Genomic DNA, 21,269 nt, shown 5'->3' with positions numbered 1-21,269 from the left:
CGTGAAATTTATTTTTACGACGAGTCCAATTGATTCTCAGATTCTCGCATTTTCAGTCTCGAAATCGACAAAAAAAGAAACGAATTTGTGCGAATTCATACGGTGCTATGATTGGAAGATTTATTCGATATCTGATTGAATATCATACGATCGATTAATGAATAAACAACGAAAAGAATAGCGTATCTCTTGTTTGACAAAGAAGCGAGTATAGATGAAATATATAGGGATAGTAATTTGCAGATGAACATTTGAAGGCGTGTTCAAAATTTCATTTCCCAGATTTTAATATTCGCTACTCTTCGAAGTAACCCTCGACAGAAGACAAAGAGAACTTGTTTCTTTGATCTTCGCTGCGATGCTAACGGAACGTTCGACCAAGTAAGCTTTGAACCGACTTTGAGATTCCAATCGTATCCTATACTCTTCGATATATATCACAGGATAATACGAAAATACTTCACGTCTACGAAATCAAAGCAAACAATTTAAACATCGTTTTTCATCGTGTTAATCAACTGGAAAAATTAATATTTTTCGCACAAAACTCTCTTCGAAGTTTTGCAAACCTATACACTCGCGTAATTACCACTATCTAAAAATGTGTATCACATTCGTCGTAGTAGTCGCTTCTAAACCAGAAGACAAGCAAAAAAAAAACGATACTCAAGATCTTCAAGAGCTTCTCTTAAGAATATTTTAGCCTCTCTACTTTTTTCTTAATCTCTAATTTTTCTCAAGACAAAACATCTCACGTAGATCACCCGCAGTTCTTGCGTGGAAGCGTCGTTGCCCTTCCTACTCGTCGTTTCATTTCCAGGGGCGATACGATTTCGAGCGCATAAATCGCCAGCAGCCAGAAACAGAAAACATTCGCGACCACCTTCTCTTCTTTATCTTCCTCTTCTTCGTCGCCGGCGTACTCTTTCGTCTTCTTCGAGGGTTCTGCCTACCCTTGTCCCGCTTTTCTTGCCCAGAGGGTGCTAGAGAGCCAGAGGTGGGCGAAACTTTCGAACGAATTTGCATGTCGCTCTCCTAACGATTTCCTTCTTCGAGGAGAGAACTCGGGCTTCATCTGGTTCATCGATAAAAGAAATGACGTTGAATAAGGTTCCCTCCCCCTTTCCTATTCGTTTCTATGCGAGATACTCGCGATAACGTCACGAGATTCGCCCTAAATATATATTTTCGGGGGCTCGTCTTGATACGGAGATTGGTCCTCTTCCACCACAGCCGGGGAACATCGATACTTTTTAACGAGAATCTAAAAACCTGCTGCAACCTCGTGAATATTCATGAGCAAGATAGCGAGGAAAATGTAGGACCAAATAATCGAGTCATCTGCCAATTTGCGAACTCGATATTTAGAATATTATTAAAACATCTTATATATAAGAAGTAAAAAATAACTATAGGAACGAGAAGAAACTTCTTCGTGTTATCGTGCTGTATTGACTGACTCGATTGATCTTGAAAGCGACAAGCACAGAAATTACGAACTACAGCGAGTACATCAGCATCACAAAACAAGTTTCACATCTTATACGATATAGAACGTTCAAAGAAGAAAATTAAAAAACAACTGTAGAAAAGGAAAAAGATTTCCTTTCTTTAATATTTTATATTCATTGATCAATAGTTCCATCTGTATTGGAATATCTACATCAAACACGAAAGCGAAAAGCACAGAAAGCGTAAGCCACGTCGAGAATGTCAGCAAACAAAACAATTTTATCCTGTATAAAATACTTAAATAAGGAAAGCGTAAAAAGTAACCATAGAAATGAAAGAAGATTCTCTCCTACAACGATGTCGTATTAGCTGTTCAATGATTCTCTTAATCGATAATTCCATCAATTTCACAACAACTTCATCAAACATGAAAACAATGTGCGAAGAAACTACATTAAGTCGACATCCACAACAACCTTTTTTTGTTTTTATTCTCATATTTTGTTCTACATAAAACAAGAAAAAAAAAGGAAACGTAAGACTAACTAGACATAGAAAAAGAGAAAAGATTTGTTCCTAGTAAGTACTATACTATACCCATTGATCAACGATTCCATTAGTCCTATAATAGCTACATCAAACACGAAAGCGACTAACACGGAAACTGCAAGCCACAGCGACAGCATCAGCAACAAGACAATTCCCACAGCTTGTTGACAAGAGATAGAGAGTCAGCGTGGATACCATTTGCGTTTCCTCTTTTTTACTCCTCCTTTCGTTCGACAGCCCCTCTGGTTCCCCTCTAGGTGCGTTTATCTTCCATACCCTATTGATCCGTAAGTGATGGTGCTCCGGAAGGTGGAGGGTGTCCCCTGACGGGGGTGGATTGGTTCCAGGGCTGGGTAAGGGCGGTAGGTGGTTTTCACGGTGAAGGGAACGGAGGTCGAACTCGTACTCGTACGATTAAATCGGGAAAAAGAGAGAGGAGAGGAAAGGGAAGAAGAGAAGAAGAGAGAAAGAAGGGCAAGAGAGAAGGCTCTAAAAAACGGGCTCGCGGAATGAAATAATAATATTAAGATGGATAGGGGCGAGGGTGCAGGTTCTTCTGTAGGTGACGAGGGAAGGAGAGGGCGAAAGGGATGGGTGACAGAGGCTGACAGTGACGCAAGAAGCTTTTTCATCATTTTCAAACCGCCCTGGTCTAACCTCACCCTTGAAACGGTCCCAAGCAAATCCATACGCGGCTATGCTTTCTCTCTTTCTCTCTATCTTCCTCCCTCTCGTACTATTTTTCCCCTTCTTTCTCTCGAGACGTGCTCCCTATATCGCGAGGGATGAAAGCCCCGGCTAACCAGGTAGACTCGCTATCTCCACGCGTAACTCGCGTATTTAATATCGACGTTGTTTTTACGCGTTCCAGGAAATATTTGCCATCCATGCAACAAATAACGAAGATATTAGTCGGGCAATTCGAGCATCACTTCTTTTATCGCTAATAAAAACGAAAGATCGTTCACGGCGAAGCAGCGATGTTGCTGAAGAAAGTTGCAAGTACTTTATCCTAGTGATGTATTTATAAATTATTATAAATCATTGGTATTACGGATTATTAAAGTAGCAGCGACGGTAATATATGTCGCGGAAGATGCCCTTCGAATATTTTAATATCTGTAGTATTTTTATGGCACATGTTTCGAAACAGCGTGTTAAAACGTTCCCTACTTAAGGACACAAACTTCTTGAAACGTCTGACCACCCTTCGCAGTTTTGCGCCCTACGAACAGGGGTGGAGATCTCGAACTGCCCCAATGCTCCAGATCCCCGTAGCATGGCCATCGACGTACCAGCGGCCATCTTTGCGAAACACCCCCCCCAACGACAAACATGTTGAATACCTCTGTATTATAACACCAACGTAAATAACACGTTATTTTATGTATCAGTTTTATCGCACCTTCTTTACGTCACACGTTAAACGTCGTAAAATCGTCCCGAATTATTTGATGTTGTAAAAATGTACCACACCATAACGAAAAATATTATTCTTTGTTTTCGCGACGATTATCAGAGAACAGGTTTACCGAACGCGAGTTGCTCGAAAACTGGTCGCTTCAGGCCCAAGGTGGAACCACGATTGGACCAGACGCGTGCAAATCTAACAAGAGGGGATAAGATCATTCCGGTTTTCGATTCTCGAGATCCCACGAATCTTGATTCCTTTCCGGTCCATGTCCTTGTAGACCTGCCTGGACCACGTGGAACCTTCAAGGTGCGCAAAAAGTCTTTTATGAATACTGGATCTTAGGACTTGACGAAAAAACCCTATACACTTCATTCATACCCGTAATCTATAACCTTTTCTTCTTTGCACTTTTATCTTTACACCACTTTATTTAAACAACAGCGAAGTTCCGAAGAATTCTCAAACCAATACTTCAACTACTACATTCGATAATATACGTCATCCTCAATTTCTCCCACTGTTCTCAGTAGTCTCCATTTTCCAAACGCCACAATAATTTTTCGATCCTTCTCACTTATTTCATTTTTTCTTTTTTGCAATTAATTCTCACAAAACCTCGTCTAACAATTCCGTTCGCGATTCGCGGATTGAAAGGCAGCGTAAAAGAAGGCACACCAAGGCAACAAAAGCTACGACGAGTAACGATCGCAGCGAATCGTTATCGCGCTGGAGGATCGCGCGGATCGCGTGTGCAAACGTAGCGGTAGAGACAAAAGAGAGAAGCGAAGAAACGAGCGGAAACGCAGCTCGAATACGCGCGGATGACTGAAAGTATTGGACCAGGTTTGAAAGCGTTAAGGGCCCCCACTGGCCCCCCTGGCCGTCCCCTCCTCCTCCTCCTCATCCTTGGATGGTCGGACCCTCGGATTTATGCCCAGTTTTTATCGCGGTGCTTTGTTCTAGTCCCACGGCGCGACCCTTTGCGCATACATCGCATCACAATGTGTCGTTTTTTCTTGTTCCGGGGCCGGTTCGCGTAATGGGCCCTTTGCACGGCCACCTTGAGGGCTCTTTCTTTCCCAGGGACGTGATTTAGAGGCGCATCTGTCGCGTCGATTCCTCCAATTTCCGCGCCGCGTTCTCGATACCACGACACTCGACGAAATTCATCGAAATAAGATACATTGATCTAAATCAGCAGTTTCTGTTAAGTTTCTCCTTGCTTGATTTTTGATATTTGAGATGGAGAGGGGTAGGAACAGAAAACGTTGTTCGGTGAAATGGATTGGGATTATAAACGAATTGGTTAATGTTATGGAAGTTACAAATCGTGCCACACGTGTGTTCAACAGTAAAATGGTAGTTGATATTGGTACGAATACTTCAAGAAAGACACTTGGAATCGAGAATAAAGAAAGGTGCGGAGAATAAAGAAAGGTGTGATAAATAATGATTCTTTAAACCACTCATTTCCTGAAGTATGATGAGTGGGATAAGAAAATTTGTTAAAGAAGAAGCTAACGATCTGTAAGAAAGAAAAATACAATTATTTAAACAATCTGATACTTTCTACTAAATGTAATAACTATTAACGCATATCTCAATATATGCATCTTAATTTGTTATAAATTAAAACTGAAACCTATAGGCACGTAAGAACATATAAATATCTCCTTTTCCTTAACTTCAAATTTCAATGCTACTTTATATACACTTCATACGAATTAATAAATCATCAAGCATCAAGACATCGCTCCACAAATTAAATTGGTGCTATAGGGTGTGACTAAAAATAGACTACGTTCCTGAACATTATGTACATTTGCATAGCTGCACATGCCCGTGCCTGAGAATCTAGTCCCATCCACGAAAGAAGAACGGAAGACGTGCCCCTTCGTACGAATTATACTAGTTCCCCTTCTCCCACTTTCTCGTTATTTTTCTTCTTTTTTTCCATGACTCACACGGTCGTGCATGTGAGCATCGTTTTTCTTATGCGGGCCCGTTAATTCGTGCGAGATCACGTCGCTAACCGATGATCTACCGCTCAAGAGAATCGTTTCTAGAGTTCTATACATATATCAGATCAGTGTCCAAAGACGAGGGCGGGAAGTTTGCGGATTATACACGCTATGGAATATCTTGAGCACCCCCTGTTGTATGCTTTCTCATACTCGTTTCATGTATAAGGTATGAATTTCGAACAATTCTTTCTTTCTATCTTTATAGATTATTTTAAAAAGAACGAATGATACGATATCATTTGCGCGCGCACATACATGATTATGTGGATTTTATTTATAGAGAAACTTTATGGGAAATCCTATATATTGCATGAAAGAAATATTTAATTTATGAAACAATTATTCTGGAGGAAAAATTTTTTAAATGTTAACATATAGGTTGTGTCTCTCTGAATTGAACAATAGGATATCGCATAGTGTAGTTAAAGTACAGTTAGTAAAGTAAGGTATCGAAAATATATTCTTATAAAAATTTACTTGATATCAAACAAATTTGATATCATTATTGAAAATTTATAATATATTTTCCGTAAATAGAGCAGTGACAAAGATTTAAAAATTCCATTAATTCTTCAAGGAGAGCGTTATCTTGAAACACTTGGTGTGACGAATTAAACGATGTGCAAAAATAATGGTTTCATTTTGTAGGAGGTCACAAGTTCGTGAATATTGCATGTCGCATGCCTTGATAAATCCTATTAAACCACTAAAACCAATCAGACATGTTGAATTTTTGGAAACATTTTTCCTCTGCACGAAAGTTACTACTAACAATGAGGGAAAATTAGTAAATAATCGAGAAACAAAAACTTAATACATTAATAATTATTCACCTAATTAATTATTAGTCACCGTAAAGAAGATTATTACAGATTCATAGGAAACACGTTGATCACAAACCAAGGAGAAGCTTTTTAACCCAGCACTATTAATTCATAAAAAATTATATTCACAAAGTGTATCTGTCTATCGAGCGGCATAGCAAGCGCAAAAAGGAGAGAATCGTTTTGCATAATATCAGACTTACAAAGCGGAATATTTACGATGAAAGTCTCGTACAGGTGAAGCAATTCAGGGAACACGTTACGTCGACGTGTGTCGTTAACTTAATAATTGACCGTAACTACGCGCTTCGGCCACGGAAAGCTAAAACCTCCTCCAAAAGGAAGAGAATAGAAATAAAAAAATTCGCAAAAAAGAAAAGAACGTAAAGAACGCGACTGTTAACCGATGGTCAGGCGTTTTAGGAACTTACGTTTTTCCCCAGGGGCGGTACGGCGGGATATTTAGCATACTAAAGAAACCACCCGCGGGGCGGCCGGTTCCGTGGAGTATTCATTTAAAAACGAGTTCGAGGATGCAGCTTTCGAGCGGCGCACAAAAAAAGTAAGTTAATTGGCCGAGTCGAATCGATGAGATGTTAATAAGCGTTCCGTCCGCAACGTAGACCAAAACCGGGCTCGCTTTTCGTCGGTTTAAAACTCCGGGGAACTCTCTCAGAAAGAATAGAATGGCGACAATGAGTTACGAGGAAGGCGAAATCATTGGTAGACTTGTGTCGCGACCAAGGGAGAAGAGAAAAAAAAAGGGGATGGAAAGGAGCAAGTTGAACTACTCCACCCCTTTCGTCCACTCGCGGTCGCCCCCGATCAAGGATAATTGCATTAATTTATTCCCGATCCGCCGCAGAAATTCCAGATCCTTCGGGCTAATTACGTTATTAAACGACCCCGCGCCTCCTGCTTCCTCGGGATTACGTCTCTCGATAAAATTCCTCGGGGAAAGCAAAGAACCGGCCACCGTTTTCTTTCTTTCTTTCTTCGGTTCTTTGGCTCTTTAGTTCCTTCTTGCCACTGTTAAATTGCAATTTGTACGAATCGCGACCGCAGAGATGCAGGTGGGGTGGAGACGGAGCCAGGAAGTGAAGAGTTCTTAAAAAATTATTACCACCGACTCCCCGACGGTATTCAACCGCGATCGATAGGGACGAGTGACAAAGGGAAAGTTCGTTAAGCCGTTCCCGTACAAATTGTCGATCGCGCTCGCAATTAAGACACCGTTCTGTTGAGAGTTCTGCTCCCGCGTCGATTCGAAACGAGATCGAGTTCCTGCCAACTTGGTATACCTTTCTCGTGAGACCCTTTGCCCTATGACCCTTCTACGAACGGATGACGGTCGATCCATTTTTATTTCTTACGAGATCGTGTCTAGGAATAGGTTAAGACAGCTGATGCTTGGGCACGCAGGATATCATTTGCATAAGGCTCTGATTTAAGGCGCATCAGGATCGCGTTGTTCGTGTCTCGTCCATCCGGAAGATAGGCACCCTTACACGGTTACACCGCATGAAATTTATAATTAGTAGGGGCCGATTTTATGCAAATGCAAATGCAATAATAGCGACGACGTGCGCCACGGATGCGGTTCACATCGTATCATGTTACTCGTGTTTCTCGTCTCGTTAAATATTCTCGCCTGGCAGCCATGTAAATTTCACGGGGACATTAGCCGGCGAAAATTTCGCATCACCGATATCTCGTCTTATTTATCGATCTAGAAGTCGTTTCACGGAAATTTTTCCGCAAAATTCTTTAATTATACCATCGCCAAGTACCATTAATGATTGAGCTTCTTTTATCTTCGTTTTCGGAACGGCGTATTAACTTCTATCTCGGTTGTGGAATTATCAAGAAACGTTCGAAGAAGAAGGGTTGCTTCGTTTCCCTCGAGCAAAATTTATGCAAATAAACTGCTAGTTACGGTCTATATCGAGGATGAAAAGAAACATCAGCGATGATGAAAATAAATCTTTAATACCGTCACAAGGCTCTGCATTCAATTATCGTGGCAAGGATGCGAAGGAACCAAGGGGCAATGGCGAACGGGGAGAAAAACAAGCAGAGAGGCGCATACGTCAAAACGAAACGGCCCTTTGGAATTTCTAATGAAGTGTGTGAACTTCAACCCGTTTTCTAGGCGTAACCTAATTAAGTCCTGAACGTGTATGCAAATTTTCGCTCAGCGGGACACGCAGAGGTTAAAACCAGCCTCCCTTCACTGCGTTCGCCCTGTTTCTTCCTCTTTCACCCTCTTTCTCTCGTTCCGCGTACCATTGCAGGGAAAACGTTCGTACGACGATTTTGCACGACACGTATTCTCAGTCGTCGTCAATGTCGAATCGACCGTTAATTAATTAATTTCGTGCCGAGGGGCCTAAGGGAGTTCCGTTGCCAGATTGAAATGTTCAATGGCAGTGCCATAAGGAAGCAAATTTTGGCCAATTAGTCTTTGGTTTGGCAGAATAAAAACATATGACAATGATCTTTCCCTTTCCTTCTCTCGTTCCCCTTTCATTACATTTAACGAGTATTATTCCATGTGAAACTGTTATTATTACGTAATAACTTTTTAGAATAATTGGACATTCGTCGTTTCCGAGTAATTTTAGATCTTTATAACGTAGAAATTTGGAGAGATTTGTATGAAAAATAACTAGCGCAAGTAGCACAATAGCATTAGCGGACTATCACATTTTCTAGTAGTTTGATAACATACTTAAGTTAGAAAAAAAAGTAATTGGAAAATATAAGAACCTGTGTCGATCGATCTGTGAATGATCTGTTTAACTCGGTGTACGGTACATCAAAGTGCAACCTGCGTGTCCCACACTGCAGCTGAATGCATCGTGTATCGACAATGGTGTCGATGGTTCGATGGGGATGAATATCTATTGATTGGCAAAGCCACCCCTTACAATCGCCTCGATATATAGGCGTATACCTGCCGCAACCCCAAATATATTCGTGCTACCTGCGAGTATGCAGCAAATTGTCCTGTTTTCAGAGCCACGTGCCACGAGTCAGGTACATCCATGGTATCGGGCACGCATCGTTGTCCTTTTTAGTTTTAACAGTCGATGCCGATAATCACTGTATATTAGCTTGAAAAAAAATACTCACAGAACTCAATAAATAAAAGATGTTTCGATACTCCAAGATTATAAGGATCTGGTAAAAGAAATTACTGTTTATAAAGTAAGATTAATAATTAGATTTCACCTAATAATTAGATTAAAATAATATATACATATGTAAAATAATTGGAATACAAATTTCTATCGCGTTGTATACGAAGCAAACTTTAGTTAAATTGTACTAAATATCCGGTGTATAAATAGAATAAAAAATTAGAAAACTGTGTCTCAAAAGTATTAAAATACTGAAAAATAGGTTGATGGTAATCTGAAATGTTGAAAATATTTAAATAATTGATACGAAACTAGAAAAATCGTATTTCTAAATTGTTATAGAGTGATTTATTATTCACCGCGATCTCGGGGGAATGTCATGGTTCCTCGCGTTTAAAATGACGATAATTACCTTATATTCTACCAGAATCACTGTGATTAGTGTAATAAAGAAGATGGTAGGATATTGCTATGGGATTAACTTGCTCAGATATCTCATTAAATTTAGGAAGAAAACTACAACCTGGGGATTAACTCGAAATGATTGTATATTAAAGATCGTGTCACTGATCGAAAACGTAAGTAATAATACGAAGGATTCTACCTGCACACGTTCGTATCTACATGTTATCAACATCGCTTTAAAAATTTAACCCTTTTAAAGTTATCAATAACTAAGATATAAAACATAAGTATCATAATATACAGATATTTTAAACAAAATGATATTACATCTTAAAATTTTTGTACATCAAAACTGTACTAAACTAAAATTTTCACAAATTAAAATTAAATTATAAATATAGCGAAGATTGAAATTATAAATTTTTTACCCACAATACTACAACCCATTTTGCGGAAACAAAATTTTTTATATTCAACAATGATTTAATTAAAAATTACATAGAATTTTCATCTACATTATTACAGATTGATTTTTACCAAATTTCTCACGCATTCTACACACTTTCAACAGTGTACGGTTAAAGGAGCATATTATAATTACAAAGCAAAGCGTTGCATATAACAGGCACGTGTTTTAAACAGCCTCGATGAGCTTTTACCTCTGATCACACGCATGATCGCTACCAGATCCACATCCATTAAAAATTGGTAACTCGATATCGGAGTATTGTCCTAACGTACTCGACGCACATGCCTAGAAAGTTTGCTCAGTTATGCACAGGAGATCCGAAGAAAGCGATACATTTATTATGCATATCTAAACAATGTCCTGGACGGGTTTTCTCCTGAACCATGTTTGTTCATGCGCACGATTTCATATCGCGTTGAATCTTCCGAGCCGGAAGATGAAAAACTCTACCTACGTTGTAACGTATCTCTCTGTGTACGTTCTCATGTAAATGTTATTTGTATAATTCAATTCGTAGAACAGTAGCTGTTCTTCTATAACGTAATATCTAAAATTAAGATAGTATTTTTTGCGTAGAGATTTTGATCACTTGGAGAACAGTTTATTTTGATGATTTAATTATTAAAATTGTGCAATAAAATAATATCTCAAATAATTTTATAATGGCATAAAAAGTATAATTTCAAATAATTTTAGATATAAGGAATCTTAAAATAATAAGGAAATATAACATTAGAAACGAGTTGAAAGATACATTTTGTTTCATATGACGACGTATTTTTAGCGTAATTTATAATTTATGTTGTTGAACGAACGATGTTTTACATATTACAATTATTTTCTATTATCAGGAAGTTTGTTATTTTATCTTTCATCTAACATGCTCTGTTCATGTCTGTGTTCAAATAACGTATCGTTTCTTTAAACGCAACATTAATATTGCAACATCGTGCTACTCCGTACAACATTATACGGACACCATTTTAAATGAATTTTTTACTCTATCCATTTAGAAAAAAAAACGAATAATAATAATTAATCCTGGATTCGTGGGAAGTATAACAACGATTACGATGAACGAATTCTTTAATCTCCTATAACCAGAACTTTATTTCCTTACGAGAGAAAAAGATTGTAATTGGACACAGTTTATTAATATATTCTTAAACGTATAATTAGAGATTTTTAATTATTGCATAGAAATAACCTGGGTTGTGTCTGCGTAACGGCATATTAATAAGATACGGGATTATAGTGATAAACGTTTATAACAAAAATTTTAAAAAATATAAAAACAACGTTCGATCCTCTTCTATAACCATTATTCTCGCTGATAAACTCGTTTAACACAGTTGCTCGCATTCTTGGAAAAGCCAACATCTACGAATGGTCGACTTTCGAAAATGAAATTCGCGATGCACGTTCTAAAATTTAGAGTATCGATTACATACGAGAGGCGGTCGTTTGCCGAGCCGGCAATAAAAGAGAAAAAGAGAAAAGGAGGAAGAAAAAAGGACGAAGACCCCCTTCGCATCCGGATACGCTCCACTCCTGTCAGTCGTATGTCAACCCTCGTTGTTTTTTTGCCGCGCTCTTAATAATTGATCATCTGATTACGATACATTATACCCCCCTTTTTCTACTTTGGTACACCGTCAGAGAGGGCATTATTCGTGCACCGAGGGAAACAGAGTAAACGGGCGAAACAGAGAAGGAAACTTTTTCTTTCCGTCGCCTGGCGAGGGACGACCATTTGCATATAGGCCCCCTTATCGACAAATACACCGGGGGCGCCCTTCGTAATGAGGGCCCCACCCTTCGCCCCTCCACACCACCATTCTTTATTTTTTTAACGTGGACCGCCATTGTCCGTTAACTCATTCGACGTGGCACCGTGGACCAGCTTCGTATCTCCCTTCCTTCCTCGTTATCCACTTCATCTTTCTATCGTCTCCATTCTCTCTCTCTCTCTCTCTTTCTTTCTTTCTTTCTCTCTCTGTCCCTGTCTCTGTCTCATTTAAAATGTTTCGCCTCGCTCTCTGTATTTCACTGGCTCCACTCGGTGTGTTCCTGTCGTGTTTGAACCGAACCGCGACCTTCCAGGCTGGGAACCCGCGTTAAGAAAAAAAAAATAGAAAAAATAACGACAGAGAATAACAGAACCGGTTACGCGTCGAAAAATATGAATCATAGAGATAAAGCTAGAAGCGTGAAAACGTGGATGGGATTCTATACTGTGGCATCTGCTTTTCGAGATAGACATAAGAAAAAAAATGATCGCTGATAAAGGTTTTGTTGGATTGCGCAGCCGTCGTGTGGGACGCGTGAGAATGATCCTGTAACAAGGATCGTTGCATTTATAATAATAATTGGCTTCGCTTTTAAATAGTACTGTAGGTTAATTGTCTGTGTGATAATTCAATTATCTAATTTGATCTTCTATGACGCAAGTGTAGAGCTTTGTTGCGGAGGAAGCTTCAAAATTGAAAATCATAATTCTATGCTTTGCAATTAAGTACTCGTTATCGTGAATCATTTTTGTTTTTTTTTTCATTATTTAATCATTCTGTTAACCTTTTTATATGCCTTATTTTACCGAATAAACCAACTCAACTTTCTATATCTCTAAATTAAGATTTCTTTGCCAGAAAGAAGTAGATATTATACTCATACTTTCTCCGCTTTGTAACAAATAATTAAGAAAAAAAAAGAAATAAAACGTTCTTCCTGTTATATATAAAATTATTATATACAAACATCCCATTAAACAATCCACGAAAATTAAGCTCTCTAATTAATAGTTCGAAACACAGGAACCAAGAATACTAAAAATTTTGCTGAATTCATCATAAAATTTCATTATTGTATCGTTTAAGCCTGCACGTCACCTTAAAACGAATGGCCCTAACATAACCACGAAATCTCATAAATCCGTGATAAGTTTCTCAATGATCGTTCTAAAAATCACTCTCTTAACTTAGCTGTCAAGTGATCGATATAACATGCAAAAAGATTCAAATCTACAGAAAACTTCATAATGCTAAAAATATAGGCATTCTATAGGAAATGGGGTATTCTAAAGAATTTCAGTCATTTTTAGGAATAACAGGTCGCAGGACATAGGGGACCGGTTTTGTAACCTAGAGAGACCGATTGTTACCGACTTCGTTACACAACTGTTAGGATAATCTGCGGCGAGAATCATGAGCCGTGATACACGTATACAGCCATGTATAGGTTATGTCCGGTCCAAGGGGTGAGGGCAGGTGTACCTTTCGAGAGAATAATTAATATTCAGCGAGGAAAAAGTGGGCGAGAGCCGGCGATAGTCTTCTCTTATGAACAGTTAGCGCGTTAGCAAACGGGCACATCGCTTCTAGACACGCAGCTGGTCCTCCCAAGAAAGACTTCCAGGCCCAATTATGTTCGTCTTGTCGATCGTCCTTACACCGTAATTGTTTCGCGTTTGATCTGTTGGTCGGTACCTGGCCGGAAATTTCGTGGGACTGATTTTATCGGACTTCTTGGATTCCTACCGTACTCCTGGAACTTTCGAATTTCTATCCGAAACGATGAAGTTCCTGAATAGTTGAATACGGTATGCACAGTGTACAGGTACTAGGTTTAAACTTTCTTTTATTCGCCTTGAAATAGAAAAGGTAACAGCCTCGTGTAACAACTAAGTGGATATATTTCTCGAAATAGCGATTCATGTTAAAGTTCCCCATTTTCATGGCGGAAATTTGTATAACGATAACTAAAAAAAGTATGTCAAGCCAGAACGATCATGAGGCACGGTTTCACGAATAAATCGTAATCTACTAACATAGATATCGGCAATCTTCCGGTGAAATCTCAGTAGCCTTGATAACGAAAGCGTGTAGACCGAGCCGCAGGACGAATTGCAGCTGCAGAAAACGAGGAAAACTTATGATCAGATAAGGGCGAGAGCGGGAGGCAAGAGACCGGTATAAAAGAGTTAGAGAAAAAGAGATAGCGGATGAGGGGTCGGAGGAAAGCGGAGTACAAATTACGACCACCCGGAACTGGTCTCGTGGCCGTGTTAACTTTCGTCGCGTGCCTTCGGGAAATGCCTCAACTTTTGCAGCCACGTGTTATCGTCCGGGCATTATAAACTTTCCATTGCTCGGCCTTTCCCTCTCCCTTTCCTTCTTCCCTTTCCTTGTTTGCTTTCATTATTTACGACGCGTTAACGAAATTTACGGCTTGCCCTTGCACTGTTTTCTAGAATTTTGTGACTCGGTCGAACTCGTAGAGTCTTCGTTATACTTTCCTCGTAAACATATTTTCCCAAAACATTGACCAATATTCCTCGTTAGATATTCGTTACTTTGTAGTTATCATACTGAAAGGTTATATCTTGGATACCGTTAAATGCAGTACGTTCTTTTTTCAATTATCTACAATATTTGAAAAGATAATATTTTCATAGTATCATTGTAATAATAAAAATGATGTAACAGGTTAGTTAATAAGACTCCTCCTGTATAAAGTGAAGAAATATAGTGAACGACGCTATTTAATATGTATTAGTTTTCGTCGCTTATTTAACATTTATATAATATTTTCAAAATGTATTTTTCCTCTCTCCTGGAAACGTGAAAACAATGACCACGTTATATGTATACAAACTTTAAATATGAATTAAGTTCGACCGATCAATTTATAATCAGGCAAGATGCTGCAATAAAATTTAAGCGAAATATCTAGAAAATAATTGGAGATCTAATTGTGTATTTCATACTAAGCAAACAGTTCAATTAACTACTACGTACGATTAAATATTATAACCTTAACCTGTTTTGTGTTTCAGATATGAGGCAGTGGAATTAATCTATCGTGAACTGACCAGCGTTTACAAGCAATCGGAAATTGATTGGAAAATAATACACAATGCAGGTTGCACTAGAGATGATACTGATTTGCCAGACCATGTTACTGCGCCTAATGACCTCAATCGATTAATCAGCGTAACATTCAGATCCTTTTTGACTGCTCTGCCGACTCCTCCTACGATCGTAACAATTGCAAGGTATGAAGGGATAGTACATTCTTATACATCGAATTTTTACATTCTAAATTATAATGAAAATTCATGCCTTTTTCTGCTACAATCGTATTATGTATTTAATAACGTAAAAATTCAAATGAGCTGTTTCAAGCTGATAATAAACGGCGCGTATAAATAATATTTTATTAAAAACTCCTACAACTACAAAACTATTAGCTACTTTATGAAAGAAAATTTTCTACTTCAGAATTTCTTACTTTAAACCGATTTCCCAACAAATTTGTTTTTCTTTCATACGCGATAAATGTTTTCCTTTACCTATCGATTTTTTTAACATTATTTTCTAAAATTCCCACGCCAGGCTATGTAATCCTATTTATCATAGTGACCCAATTGAATAATACATTCGATCAATTAACCAGTTAACTGTAGCGACCTCTTTGAAAACTTTGAAAAGTGTGTGCCTAAAATGTGCCGTAAAATGTAAGCGATGACGAGCATACTCGTCAAACACAGAATATGTGTGGCAATTACAGTACAAAATTAAGTTGTAATTAAATGATTGTTTCATTTTCTATTTTTATTACTGACAGGGCTCGTCATAACGCAAAGTATTGCCATTTCTTCATGACGAGTATAGTCGTTAAAGACAGCTAAGTGGTTAACATAGCCTCCAGCAAACTTAACAAAGTAATCTTCCTCAAACATTTCCCCAAAATAAACGAAACTGTCCATCGCTAAAAGGAGGATGGTAACAAAAATAGCCATCGATAATAATCGCGCCGCGGAATGTTTTTGAAACGCGTGAAATTGAATTCCAAGGCTGCCCGTCTCTATCGAAGGTAGAGAACGGCAGGGTCGCAGATGGCGTGGAAGAAGATGCTGGGAGGGCTGGAAATAGAGAAAAAGGGAGGATCGTAGGGGAGGTATGGTTGGGTTGGGCGAAGGGTGGGTTCATGGACGTTCGGCTACCATGAAGCCCCACCTCCCATGTGGGCAAGGGGTGGCCTTGTAAGGGGTGTACAAAATCAAATCCCCGACCTTTCGGCACTCGTTGTCAGATGTCTCTGTCTTCGATGTCCCGCGACAGATGCTAATTATTCCTTTTTATCTCTGTTCTACGGTCTAGTTGGCCGGATGATTAAGGCGAGACACGGTAATCCGTTTCTCAATTTTGCCGGCTCTCGTAATAAACGCGCCACGCCACGGGAAATTGTGATTTATGAAACATACGAGACGCGACGATACTAATGAGATCATCGCCAGAGAAGAGATCTTTCCACGGACTCTGAAGCTCGTCTAGAGTCGAATTCTACGATTTCTTCTGGCAAAACGCGATTAAGTTCATAGCTTTATGTTATAGTTTTATTTAGTTCCACTGCGCATTATTGATGGTATTGTCTATTTACAGATATTAATTACCATTAGATTTATCATTACGATTAGATTTTGCTGTGTAAAACTAACACAAGATGCTCGTATGTAATAATTTTTAAATTGAGGTTTCTTTTATTTCATTGTTATTTGAAGCCAGCTTAACTGATTAGTCTAATTAGATTAGGAAATATAGTCATACTAAATCATCCACCTATGCGATTATTTAGGTCAATAAATTTTATTAATGGTTGAACCGTTTCACATAAGAAAATAAAACACGAATGTCATTATATACTCAAGACTAAGAAAAGTACACCTAAGTGTGTTATATCAATGTATATTACTTATTACAATAATTCTTCTTCTAATACCATTTATGCTACAGTCTGAAATATATTTCATAGCATTCATCGTGTGAAAAGAAAGATAGAGTATTTAAAATTATATTACCTATACTTATTCATCTCGTAGAAATATCTAATAAACCAAATTATGCAATGGAAACGTGGGTAAAAATAATGGAATAATCTGTAAATGGTTGATTTGGCGCCATCTCGTGATAAAATTAAGGAAATAGCATTCGGACTTCCGGCGGTGGCAGAAAAAAAATCGATTTCATCCCACTCGGCCCACTTGCAGCCCTCGACGACCCCTTGGTCTCCACCCCCAGCACTCCTAGCTTCCGGGAAAGACGCGGAAACGCCGCCGGATGTCGCCTCTGGACGGCACCGAGGTTCTCTTTCAGTTTGCCAGACGGCGATTAAACAGAAACAAGAAGAGAGAGCGAGTTTACGAGACCGAAAAGAGACTATTTACTATCGTTAAATGTACATTTTATCCTGTGATGTTTATATTTCACCAAATCTTTGATTATTTTTATTTCCACTATCCATCGCAATTTCTTCATTATTCGGTCGATTTTACGACATCTACGTACTTTATCGTTCATAATTATTTACACATTTCGCTTGATTTATAGCAACGACGTTTGATTTTGACCAAAATTAATAACAAATCAATAACTTACTTATAATCATTTTTCATGGGATCAGCAGACTATAAATTTAAGTTAGCTGTTAAAATGCACAGGAGATATGTCTACTACATACATTCATTGTTTATATATCGATATTTGTATCTGCCTCTGTATCATCTGTATCAGTATCAAGTTTCTTTATGAACGTCATTTTCTATCTAATTCAGAAATTAAAGAATCGGAAGATAAGGAACTTGTCAAGTAACAAAATAGTTCTACAAGATTTTACAATTGGAATCGTCAATTGTAAAAATCAATTTAAATCAAGTCATAGTGTTCTATTATACGTAGTGTAGAATTATTTGCAAGCTACCATCTTTTATTTTACTTTCTCTAAAGAACTTCAATATATATATTTATTTATATAATAGACATTTATAACAATTATATATTAAACATTTATAGAACTGCCGATATATTAGTCAACGGAACAGTTTGATGAGAAAGCACACGAAGTGAAGAATATCTGCTCTTGTTCACAGATCCAGCGAAGACGAATATTGTCCGTCAGAGGACGTCGATCAAATTCAGATGGCAGTGCTCGAAGAACTTCGTGAATGTTTAGGAGATATCGACATCCAATTGGCTTATCAAGAAGAGGAGCAATCTTTTTAAACATCGAAACATAACATAACCACCCTTTCCTTTCCAAGATATAAATGTTAATCGAATAATGTTCATTTCAATACAATAAACGTTTTTACAAAATATATTCACCCCTCCGTTAATCGTATCTTCTGTCAGCCATTCCGCGGTCCATAGTAAAAATAAAATCTACCGGTTCGAGCAGCGGGTCGTTACTAAGACAACGAGTTCTCGAGTGAGAACCAAATGAAACGCTCGTAAAGACCAATTACACTTTTTTCATTGGGCAAAGAAAACTAAGTCGAGGAGTCCAGCAACGTTGCATCGAATCGATGGAATACATCAGAAGATCAGAAGGCGAGGAGGGAGAAGGAAACTGGCACGTCTTTGATCACAGCGACGATTTACATAAGATCGGTGCCACTGGCCCATTATAAGAAGCGAACACAATGCCAACCTGAAGGTTAGCGTTTTTCTGCACCGAGTACCCCTGTGCCCCTCTCTCGTCCCTTCGGCCGCACATTTGCATACCGTAGGCTAGTTTCCCACACGTCTTAACAGCGATCGTTTCTTCCTTCTCTTTCGAAAACCTTCCCTCGTTTCCGTTTCTCTTTTACTTACAACCCTTTTCAGTCAGCAGGGGCAAAAAGACCAAGGAATACAGAAAAAAACGTCTTCCTTCTTCCAAGATGTTGGCGTTTCCTGGTGAAATATCTCTCAACATGGCCTTCGTACGCATTCAGATTGTGTACTGAATGTGCGTGCACGTAGTGTATTATACTTATACATCATTTTAGGTATTGAATTTCTAGAGTACAATGGGTATGGAGGTCTTTGTTCAGAAAACACCGCGGACATTGCGCAAAATAATTCTTTATCTTGAATTGATTATTTATAAGAAAATTGTTTAATATCCTCGACGATATGATGGGAAATAAAATATAGGTACTTCTTTTTAAATGAAATATTCCAGATGTTTATTATAGTTACATATTATAGTTCATTCAAGATAGTTACATTTTTTATACATTTTCATTTACTGCATTAATAAATGGTTGAAAGTTCGTGCAAACACTTTGAATAGTTTATACATTTTTAGAAGTTTCGGTTGTAGAGTTTAAAATATTTTACCAGTAGCTTGTATCTAAGTAATTTGAGAAAAGTAAAAATAAAATTACTCGGAGTATATTGCGAAAAATCAAAATTATTTCTAATATTAGTATACCAATTTTTTCGCAAAGAATCAATTCTTTTCCTAAGTTCTTCGATTTAAAAAATTAGAATTTAAACTAAAAGGATTCTTAATAAGATTCTAAAGAAATAAACATTCTAACGCCTATACAAGAAGAAATATTACCCGATTCAAATTAACGTCTAAGCATCAATTCGTTAGTTATTCGTGGTAGCATAGCCGAAATGAGTCATTCAATGGTTAAAGTGATCGTACAATTCCGCGTTTAGGGTCAGCACAGAGGAAACGAGCGATAACGCGCGAATAAACGTTAAATGAACAAGGTGAATGCGGAAGTGTGGTTGCAGAGAAGGGACGAATTTTAAAGAACCGCAAGGAAAGTTTACGAGCTGCCAGGCTCACGTAATGACTGTCGTTAACCACGGTGCGGGACTCTCGGCCGGAGAACCAAGCCTTTGTATGCTAATGACAGGGTGGTCCGATTTCAACCACCCTGAGTAAAAAATCTTAGGGGTCAACAGACCCATCGTTCGGCCGAGTTTTAAATCTCCCTCGAGTACCATTGACCTCGAATTAAAAACGGGCTCGACCTTCGACCCGTTGAAAACTTTACGACCACTACGAACCGTAGCTTTTCGCAAATTCATTGACGAATACAGTCGTTCTCTTTCTTCTATGGTTCCTTATCCGTGCAAAATTAACTTCTGCCACCGGGAGGTTCTCGCTGCTCGTCTATAACAACAGTGAGCTCACGAGACCCTCGGGACGACGGTGTAACCATTCGCTCAAGTAATACGTGCATTAATATTCATTAAACTGCACCAACTGTGCTCAGTTAAGAAAGGAATTTCCACAAGGTGCACGTTCTTGCGTGAGTAACCTAGTATCGGTCTTACGCTTGGTTTAAACTATTAGCAGAATTTCTAATGTCTTTTGGAAAATATAATGTAATTTCAGCAAGTACTTTGATTATTTTTCTCGCTGTTGAAATATCGATATTTGTTCGGTACATGTTTCGGTATTGCATATTACATATGGCACTTAAAAGGAACGAAATATGATTTTTAATATCCTCCAAAAAACAGTAATTTAAGTTATTAAAAAGAAAAAGCTTCGGTCAATCGTCCTTGTGATATTTTATCCTTCATGATTAATAAAATTTGCGACGCTTGTGTAATTGTAAATAGCAATTTCAAAAGTGTTCAATAGATAACGAAGAAAATATAAAACATCGAACCAATAAATTTTTGTTATACATAAATATAATGATATAAACATTTTTCAAATAATAAAAACAGTATTTACCCATTGGAAAGAATGTTATCAGGGGCTATAAAAATAGTATCGTTTAGCAAATCTAACAGAAAGAATTGTTTTGCGTCACGGTCTGAACGTAATTTTAAGCGTCTCATTCTCTCTCATGGCTATTCGGATTTCATTCACCCAGGTGACACCGTGACATTGGGTTCTAGGGGAATTATTCAAAACCAGGTCTGGCTGGCAAAAGTACAGCCGTCCCTGGCACCGTAATCCCGTATTTGATTTGCATAAAACAGAAACGCAAAAAAGCAACAGACGAGAAAACAAAAGCGTACAATAAAGAACACCAATCGAACGCTTAAAACATCAAAAACTGTTACGAACAAATCATGATCTATCAAATACGATCGCTTATTTAACAATTTATATATTTCTATATATATATATATATGTATAAAATAAAAGTTTTTATAAATTACAGATAATAGGATAGTTCATACGATAGCA

General features: G+C 38.1%; 1 protein-coding gene across 2 annotated transcripts in view; it reads left to right on the top strand.

Annotated features, from left to right (window-relative positions):
- LOC117209731 (UPF0489 protein C5orf22 homolog) overlaps positions 1-18,435 on the top strand; it is a 1,030,747-nt gene extending 1,012,312 nt beyond the window's left edge. For both annotated transcript variants that reach the window (XM_033452076.1, XM_033452074.1), the window contains 2 exons: positions 15,115-15,333; positions 18,208-18,435. In XM_033452076.1, the coding sequence (XP_033307967.1) occupies positions 15,115-15,333; positions 18,208-18,340 (352 nt within the window). In that variant the 3' untranslated portion in view covers positions 18,341-18,435. The remainder of the gene's footprint in view (positions 1-15,114; positions 15,334-18,207) is intronic.
- Positions 18,436-21,269: the final 2,834 nt, after the last annotated feature.

This window comes from Bombus bifarius, unplaced genomic scaffold (assembly GCF_011952205.1).
Source record: "Bombus bifarius isolate JDL3187 unplaced genomic scaffold, Bbif_JDL3187 scf7180000008193, whole genome shotgun sequence".
Lineage (NCBI taxonomy): Eukaryota > Metazoa > Arthropoda > Insecta > Hymenoptera > Apidae > Bombus > Bombus bifarius.
This window is presented reverse-complemented; position numbering and strand designations above follow the sequence as displayed.